Below are 9670 nucleotides of genomic sequence, written 5' to 3'. Positions count from 1 at the left end.
AAACTTAAGAATTATATACAAACCATTAAATTTATTCGAAATTCTGTTGAGGCATAAACTTGACAGCAGAGAATAAAGGGATGAGACGGAAGTTAATAATTTTAATAAGTACTACCTAACTAGATATTAATGTGTCTGGGCATTAATCTATACAAGAATGAAGATATGCAAGTGAGGTTGAGACATGAGATCCCTAGTGCAAGGGGGACATGTAAATATATTCTAGCTGGTGCAATCATGTTTTGCTTGTAAGTTGACGTACTTCTTTAATTGCTGTATTCATACTATGAAGCGCCATTTTCTTTACCTATTTTCATGGATGCCAAAAAGAGAAAGGCTTGTTAATTCTATGCAATGCAACAACTAATAGGAGAAAGCAGGAAATGATAAATGATAGCATTGCAATATCTACCTCCAGCATGTCTGCTTTTGATTTATGCTCTTGAGGCAATAGTCTGACCTCATCAATCAACTGGATACCCTCTGTAACATTTTCAGGGGACACAAATTCCAATACCGCATGAACACAAGACTGCAGATCAAGAAACAAAATGCGTGGCGTACATTCATATAAGAGTATATTATAGGGATACAAAAACTAATAGAGATAATGATATTATTACTGTATGAAAGAAAGCCACTATTAATATTATTACTGTACAGCAATCATCCTTTTTCTTTCCTTACAAATTTGAATAAACGTAAGTGCCTGCCTATAATATATTCGTATATTCTGAGAAATAATTTGCTAAAAGGTGCGGCTTAACATAGAACATTGAAAAGAATTTTCAAAGCATTCAAAATATAAGTCCAAAAAAATGGAATTCGACTTCAATAACAAGCAATATTCCACAAGGTTTCTGCTTTTCAGGCTAGCAAGAGAGTAGTGAATTTTACACTAATGCACACCTTAGAATTCCTGATCTGGTATGGACATCCAGCAGGAATGATGACAGCTTGTCCAACGTGTTGCTGAAAAGTCCAAGGTTCAATCTCTGTGATCGTGACAGCCATGGTCAATAAAGTTATCTACGACTGTAGCGAATGATCAAACAAATAGAAGCATATTTACTTACTAAATTCCTCCTTTAATCTCTTTTTGTGAGTACTATCAAGAAAAATGTTTTGATCTAGAATTGGGTGAACCATCTGCAGCAAAGAGAAAATGAATAATCACCCACTCAATCAAAATTCTTCCGAGGAATTGTCTTATTTTGAATTTACCTTCTTGTGATGGTCACGGGTACAAGAAAATTCATCATAGTGTCTTTTAAGGTATTCTATGAGCTTCGGTACATCTTGTCTGCGAAAGACATCCCACTGGGCACCCAAATGCTCAGAAAACTTATTTTTATGTCTTTTTGAGCTTTCAAAGGGTTTTCTAGGAATATCTTGTTTAGAGATTTCATTGGTTTGAACAGTCCCAAGGAGAAGTAAAGTGCGTCCCGAATCAGATTCAGAAAAGAAATCACAGTCTCCATTCTGGGAAACATTGCTGTCCATGCTCTGACTAGAAACTCTCTTAGCTTCAGTTGAGATGCAAGACGTTCTATTGACTCTCCTGAAAAAGTTCATTCCTTCTTCAACCATACTCTGCAAGCCTCTTTGCTCCGTTTCTTCAACATGCAATAATTTCATTCCATTCACTTTTTGTTCCAGTGGCTCCTCAGTACCAATAGTCTTCATTTGACACAGAGTTTTGTGCTTTTTCAGTAATTTTCTTATTTTAGTAAGTTGTTCTGTAGAGAGGGGGGCATCTGTGGTATGTGTCATAATATTAACCTGGAATCACAAATCAAACACAGAAAACCTCATGGAGAATCAACACGACATTCCTTTCACAAACTAAGTGCAAGCAACTGCTATTTGAGAGAACGTGGGAAGGAATCGGTTACAACTTAGGACTCCAAGACACAGATCAGTAACAGAGACCAAGGTTAATGCATATTATATAGATACAAGAATTCCTAATAAATTGATTATAATTTGAGTTAGAGTAAGGATTTGACTAAGTTTTGATCCTGGCATTTAGTATACAAACGAAGCTAAACAGTAACTGTGGGATTTGGACAACTGTATGAACAAAAGATTCACTCACTACAACTAGTATTGAGAAAACGTTTCATATTATCACTTCCAGACCTGAAACAACTATATATACAAGATACAGGATTATCGATGTAAATAATGAAGAACTTACAACGGAAAAACAATCCTCAAGAAAAGCAAACATGCCATGAGGATGCTATAAAAGATCAGATCAACTTTAAGTTCTCATGTCAGGATATATGCACAACAAAGACACTTTTTTTTCACTATAACAAAATAGTTTAAATTCATAAATTAACGAGTCAAAATGCAGGACAGTATCACATCATATATATACATATACATATATATATATATATATATATATATATATATATATATATATATACATATACATATATATATATATACATATACATATATATAGATACATATATATATATATATATATATATATATATATATATATAAGAAATGATGTGTAACACAATAAGGAAGGACACATACCACATCATATGGGTCATAGCAGAGTGTTGTCACAGAATCAGTTTCTTTGTCAGCAGAGCCATAAGAAATATAGAGATATGGTCCAATATCATGTTTTGCACTCCCATGTGGCAAATTTGCAGCTAAATTCAGAAGGCCTGACAAGGGATGCATGTATTCTTGAACTGGTAGAGTATCAATTACCTCAGCAAAATGAGCTGGAAACAGCTCTTTGAATATTTGGGAAGAAAGCCACCCCCTTAGTTTGAGCATCTCATGCCAAGTATTTCTTTGAGGACGGCGTTTTACAGACCCAGTAAAGTACTGCCTAATGTTAATTTCAACCTGCCAATAATAACACTCTTTCAACAATTGCAACTTGGTTCAATGGTGTCAATAACTATACACAAAATTTCAGTCCACAATATAAAAATGCATTGAATTGAATAAATATTATCGTAAGATAGTTATAACTCTTTTCAGTCAAATAACAGCATCAGTCGAACAAATTAATTTAAAAGAATTGTGAGACATACAATATAAAATTAGTTGGTATACTTACATCCCACCAATCCAAACAAGATTCAAGTACATTTTTATTATTCTCATATCTCGTAATATTCTGCTCAAGATAAGTACAGAACATGATCAGTGGATCCCAGCTGAGGTTTGATGTACTTTGGAGAACATCTTGAACCACTATAGGATGACCTTTTCCCCAGTGTTTCTGAAAGTGCTCAAAGTTATCACCACTTATGTCCAACAGAGTCGGACAAAACAAGTAATTATCATTGGAATCTTCTCTTAAAGCTGCTTCTTGCAACTGCTTGTATCTGTTAGTATTATGATCGGTGTCAAAACACAATGAGCAGCTTGAACTTTTATCCGAAGTTTCAGGAAAGTCATAGCTGCAAACAATTTCTTCTGCCTTTACTTCCATCTCTTTGATCCAATTGGAGGGGAAAACAGATCTCAACTCAAGGTGGCTATTACCACAACCACCATATTCTCTAGGAGGGCATGAGAGAGTATCAATGCCATTACAATTTGTCCACTCAGTCAATATTGAAGTATCGGTTAAATTGCTACTAGATATGGGCTTCTCGTCCAAATCCTGGCTCTCACTAGCAATGCTACTTTTCATTTTATCAGGTCGATTGAATGTAGATAAGTTAATTTCTCCAGATGCTTTTCCCTGACTTAATTCCAGACAACAACTTGAGCATAGGCTATATGAACAGCTCGGACAGCTTCTATGGAGATCCAAAATGGGTGTCTTGCAGTGATTGCTGCGACAAGGTTTACATTAGTTAACAAGAAGCACCAGAAAATCATATCACTTTTCTCAACAGCACCCACCCTAGAGAAGATAACTTACCAATAATTTTTCTCATTGCAGCCAAATTCAACCTGCTTGATTTGAATATCAGAAATATTTTTTCCTGTCGCAAACAAAGGCATCTAAGATACATGTTTTATAATAAACAAAATGCTGCTTCAGAAAAAATCAACATTGGAATAACAAAAATTACACCTTTAACTTTTGCTTCTGTTTCTAGCTCAATATTCTGATCTTCACTTATATGCTTTAGTACTGGAAGGAGCATGCAGATCAAATAATGAAAATGCAATATTCTATCAACGCTGCTCTTACCAGTCAAATATTCCTGAAAAGAACAGGTCATAAACCGAAGTGTCGATATATGCTATTAATAAAACACTATTAAAGCATAAGCGTGTTCATGTTTGATGTCAGACCTTACTTTCACTGTCTTTACATTGACTTGCTGAGCAATCCTTACAAGTGCAAGCTCCACGACAAACTGGACATGCCTTCTTAACTTCATTTTGAGTGTCCAAATACCTAAATTTGTATAGACAAATATTGACAAATGTCTCATATTATGATTATGATCTGATTCCCAATCTAAAAGGAACAGAAAAAAAAATTATATTGGTAAACATGTAAGCACTAATCACTATTGATCCTTCTACTACTATCATTTCTTAAAATTAGCAAAAACAAAGAATGACTCTATTTGCATTAAATTATTATTTCCTTTGTAAATTTTAATTATTCATATTAAACACCGTTGAGAGGGATAAACATCACGCACATCTATCTTAACTACATAAAAAGGGGCATCCTTTGCTCTAAGGAATAGCTGTGGAAATATCAATGGCAGAATATGATGGAAGGCAAAAACTCAACCTTATAAACATGCCATTGCGGCCTATGGCATCGCCATAGCGGGCCTTCCTTCATTTAACCAATGGTGGAAGGGTAAAAAAACCGCCAAATTATAACATTACGGTGGCTCAACAATGGTTATTTAACAACATTACAAATTACTAGAAGAATCTCTAGCTAGGCAATTAATTGATCAAACCACGTGTCTCAAATTCATGCTTCAGCATGGCCTCAAAAGTTTGATCACAGGTGAGGCCCTAAAGAATCAAAATCAGCAACTTCTCAAATGGAAATAAATCATAAATACCCCAGAATGCAGACAAAGAACTTTGCACATGAAGATACGAACATAGCAAAGCAAAAATTCAACACAACATCAAACATTGGAACAAGCACACACAGATGATTTCACAAAGGTTCATTCTCATTCTCATGCTCAAAATTGAGAGAGTTAAGTGAGTTCAACAATAACAAACCGCTCTTTAATGCAATCCATGCAGAAAAACTCCCTCTCACAGCTCGAACACTGGATCAGATTGCAAGACTCGCTTCTCTGGCACCAATGACACTTCTTCCTCTTACCCTTGGTACCCTTCTTCAAGTTCGATCCATACGGCGCAATCTACACCACGGATAAAAAAAATTCAAAACTCCCAAAAACAAAACTCACAACCGGTCAGTTAGTTAGAACTGTGAGTGCAAATAATATCGGGCAAAACACACCTGCAACTTCCCCGCAGGGACTCTATCAACATTCTTGGACCTAAAGTAACGCGGAGTAACAGTTCTAGAATCAACACCAACTTTCACGTCACAATGCGAAGCCACATTGTCGTAATCACGAGTAGGCGAAGCCGGAGAGATTTCCATCACACCATTCGGCAATTCCCTCCTCAACTCCCCTTCACCGTAACACAATTCCTCTTCCTCCTCTTTTTTCTTCTTCTTCTTGTTCTTCTTCTTATTTTTCTTCTTACCCTTGTTGTTTTTGTTCTTCTTCTCCGCCTCTCTCTTGAGAACCATCCTTATGAGCTCCAACTGCATATCGCCCTGCTTCGGCGCCTTCTTCTTCGCGAGAGAAGGAGTCGCCGCCACCAGCGACTCGGGACCCTCCGAAAGCCTGCGCTTCTTCTTCACGATTCTCGAGGTTCTCCGTGCCCTAGATTCGACATTGTCCACAGCACTAGGCTCCTCGTCGCTCGTCTTGCGCTTCCGGTGAAGCTTCAAGGACTCGGGAACCTTCTCCTTGTACTGCCGATGACGACCTTGGAGGTAGTGAATCTCGCACAGCTTCAGACTGTCCTTCACTCTCCGCCGGCACCGCCATTGCCGGCCGTCGGTGCGCCCACACCGGAGGTGGTCCGGCAAAGGCTCCTCCGCTCCCTCCGCCTTCGGTTTTTTCGTCATTGATTTCGGTTTTCGGAGAGAATTGGGAATTTTTTTTTTAATTTTTTTCACCTTTGCGCGCAGAGAAACCGTGTTTCTCTGCAGAGAGCGCAGAGGAAGAGAGAAAAAAAGGGTTTTTCTGTTTTTCAGGCCCAAAAAGAGAGTCTTTGTTGTCATTTATTGGGAACAAAAAACAGAACAGTGAGAATGAATGGCCTTGGCAATGGCATGTTCCAGTAATTATTTTCAATTGCAAAGTCCTGTTTGGTCTCTTAATCTTCGCTGATTGCATCAGAAAAGAACAGGACTAATCCAAATCTTGTGATCTTATCATCACTCAATCTGAATGCTAAGTGTTTCTGTCAAAATGTAGATTTTATTTTATTTTTCTTATTTTTTTTATCTTGGTTTCTTAACCGGTTTTTTCCAAATTATGTAACTCAATCTTTGGAATTATTCCTTCAGTAGATTTCTACTTTTTTTAGTTTCTTGGGCTGAAATCAACCGCCAGATATGTAGCAATGTATAATTCTGCTTCTGATCAATCACTTTTGATTTAAGTTATGTGCCTAAATTCATGAATGGACTATGCAGTGATCAACGTGTTTAGTAGCAGTCTTTGATTATTTACACTATAACAAAGGTTTCTGCCTTTGCTCTGTAGTAGTGTTTTGATGAACTAATTATGTTTTTATCTTCTCCAACATATTGAGTTTTTACTTGCACAGGATCAGTGTGAGAGTATGCTCTTTTGTTTCAACTTGATTTGCATTATATTTTTGTGTGGTGAATTACTTAATTGAAAGAGGGAAGTTGAAAAAAGTTAGAAGCAATTTCCCATTTAACATTGTCTTCTTTAACATTCTAGGTTTTAATTATTAACTACTTGGATAGTTGGTACAAAATCGTTTTAATTTAAACAATATAAAAGTAATGAGTATAACATCAAGATGAAAATTTGTCTTTGGTAATAATCCCACTCAATTCAATCAATCTTAGTTTTTTTAACATATGGCTTATAATAGAAACTGGAAAATCACAAGATATCAGAAATTCATCAAGTCTTTACATCCATTCCTTTGTGCTAGAGATGAACTTTTTTGGCTGCAAAATCTTCTATGGTTTGATAAAGTTATAAAGCCCATTGTTCTTGCATGTAAATTTTATTAAAGTATTGGGCTGAGACTCACAATGAAATGCAGATACAGTACTGTGATGCTGCAGCACACTTCTGATGTAAAGAGAATCTTTCATCATGGAATATTGACCCCTACCAATTTGAATTGTTTGGTTGTCCATTGTTGTTGGACTTTTGATTCCATATAAATCAGAGTATGAAGATGCTATGTAGTGTTGCATTCAGAGTATTTCTCTATCCAAAGTTAAAGATTCATTCTTCCAAAAATTAACATCCATTTCAGAACTTAACCTCTTTCACATCATGTTTATTCATATGGACAAACATAAAACCAAATATCTTACTATGCCTTTGAAAAGTAATGTCATATCATGTCATATTTAAACAACAAATTCACCTCTCAATCATGTTATATCATGCTGGAAGTACTCAGAATGTGTAATTGCACCACATTTTTTGTTATAATATCAAAGCTGTAGTACTATTTATATTTTATCTGAATTTTTCTGAAAGTTTTGGGAATAAATAAGTCGCCTATTGTTTCAACATAAATACTTCTGCAGTTGCCTGCATTAATTTGAACAGGAAATTATAAATGCTGCGAAACTCTAAACAAAGATTAATTTTATTAATTGCTGGTCTAACAAAAGAATTGAATCTTATGAAAATACTATTAGAAAGTTTTTATTTAAAACATTAAATAATATAATTGTGATAGTTAAAAATGTTAAAGTCCATAATAAAAAAATAGCATCACATTCAAATACAGTAACTATATTCGAAAGCAGTCTCAAGTACCTCATTGTTTTCTTTTTCATTTAATCTCATTGAACCTAAAGCATGGCAATGTTAGGTTAAGTATTCTTTTTCGTTTTATTGGAAGTAAAAGAACTATGGAGCCAATAACATCACATCAAATATTAATAGTTGGGTCCATGCTAGTGAGATATAAACCTATTGTTGGCACTTCTAGTAACTTTCATATTGAATAAGAGAAGCTTTGACAAGTGGAATTACATAAACGTGCTTTTATTACCCTAGGCTACACTACTAAAATACTTGTTTTATATCACTTACTTTTTATACTTATATAAAAGAATGCCTTTTTATTTAAGTTAGAATAATAATAGGAATGATGTAATCATAATTAAGCCTTATAAATTATGGATGAGAATGTGATAAAATTATATGAAGTGACCTATCATTCTATTGAAAAAAAAATTATATTTTCTTGGAATAATATTGTTAATATCAATTATTACATATGATAAGTGTTAATATTTCAATTTATTAAATAACATTAATAAATTTTTGGAATATGATTTATTTTAAAGTAAGAAATTTTATCACAATTTTATTTTTAAAAATTATTTTAAAAAATAAAAAGAAAAAAAATATTTAAATTGGTTTAGACTTCAACTCTTAAATAATGTGATAAAATAATGTGGTATTTATTAAATATGATATAGGAAGAAGAGTGAAGGAAGAAAAGAAAATGGAAAAAATAATGACTGAAGCTATAATACATTTGTTGTAACATCTTCCATGCATTTTTCAAGGATCAAGATTAAAATTTGATTGTTGTCCTTCTTTCTTATGCTTCAATATAACTCTGAAAGCAGATTATTAGTTGAAATTAATAAACTATTTTAATTATGGTAATAGGTTGACAGGCAAATTTGTCTCTGGAGTTCAATTTTTATAAACAAAAACGTTGATATTAAAGGATAAAGACATGTTTATAATATAATATATTTTTTTCACAGTTTTGTTATGCATTTTTACTACTACAGGAATAATTTACAAATGTATTTGTAATTTGTAATCAGATCCTAATTTTGAAACCCATGATACTTACGGAAAAAAGAGCTATACAATTTTTTTTTGTTTACATTAATTTAATGAAAATTTATCACCATGAACATTCTAAAGGGCAAGGACCATTATCTTTCAAAGCCAAAATTCTTTAGGTACTTTCTATTCAAGGAATGAAGAAATTTATAAATTCAAAACCTTTTCTAGAAAATTCACTCCTATATAGATGCATGATATACTACTTAGAACTGTCAAAATGCATAACTCGGTTCAACCCACGAGTTGGTCATTTAGTGAGTCAACTAAATCCGGCTCACTTATAAGCTAGTTGACAAAATTCGAACCTAGCTCGACTCATCACGGGTTGGTGAATTAAATGAGTTGGTTTACTAATTCACTTATTTATAAGTTTTTTTTTTTAATTTTCAAGGACGTTTATCTCTAAAAAGTTTCTTCCAACACTTCTAATTTCTAAAATTAGTTCTCAGTAAGTGAGATTGTAGACAGTAATTAATGTATATTCAACAAATTTTAAAAATTTATTTAGGTTTTAGATTTCAAAATTTATTAAAGATCTCAAAAGATTTCGCAGACTTTATAATAAA

The 9670-nt window shown here is 33.8% G+C and overlaps 1 protein-coding gene across 1 annotated transcript; it reads right to left on the bottom strand.

Moving 5' to 3' along the window:
- Positions 1-6286, bottom strand: LOC108319082 (lysine-specific demethylase JMJ28). Its single transcript, XM_052880834.1, has 12 exons — positions 5450-6286; positions 5203-5348; positions 4294-4399; positions 4070-4202; positions 3914-3977; positions 3098-3824; positions 2557-2880; positions 1225-1782; positions 1077-1149; positions 910-995; positions 413-532; positions 1-307 (listed from the first exon to the last, which is right to left on the bottom strand). Exons 1-12 carry the CDS (start codon positions 6131-6133, stop codon positions 236-238), a joined length of 3093 nt encoding a protein of 1030 aa, XP_052736794.1. The 5' UTR covers positions 6134-6286; the 3' UTR covers positions 1-235.
- Positions 6287-9670: the final 3384 nt, after the last annotated feature.

This window comes from Vigna angularis, chromosome 1 (assembly GCF_016808095.1).
Source record: "Vigna angularis cultivar LongXiaoDou No.4 chromosome 1, ASM1680809v1, whole genome shotgun sequence".
Taxonomy (NCBI): Eukaryota; Viridiplantae; Streptophyta; class Magnoliopsida; order Fabales; family Fabaceae; genus Vigna; species Vigna angularis.
This window is presented reverse-complemented; position numbering and strand designations above follow the sequence as displayed.

What these genes read in the sequence shown, in the direction of transcription:
- LOC108319082 (XM_052880834.1), bottom strand. Translation starts at nt 6,133, where the DNA reads ATGACGAAAAAACCGAAGGCGGAGGGAGCGGAGGAGCCTTTGCCGGAC. An exon ending in TCCCTGCGGGGAAGTTGCAG is followed by an intron (nt 5,349 to 5,449) that starts GTGTGTTTTGCC and finishes TCCGTGGTGTAG; the next exon opens with ATTGCGCCGTATGGATCGAA. An exon ending in ATGGATTGCATTAAAGAGCG is followed by an intron (nt 4,400 to 5,202) that starts GTTTGTTATTGT and finishes ATACAAATTTAG; the next exon opens with GTATTTGGACACTCAAAATG.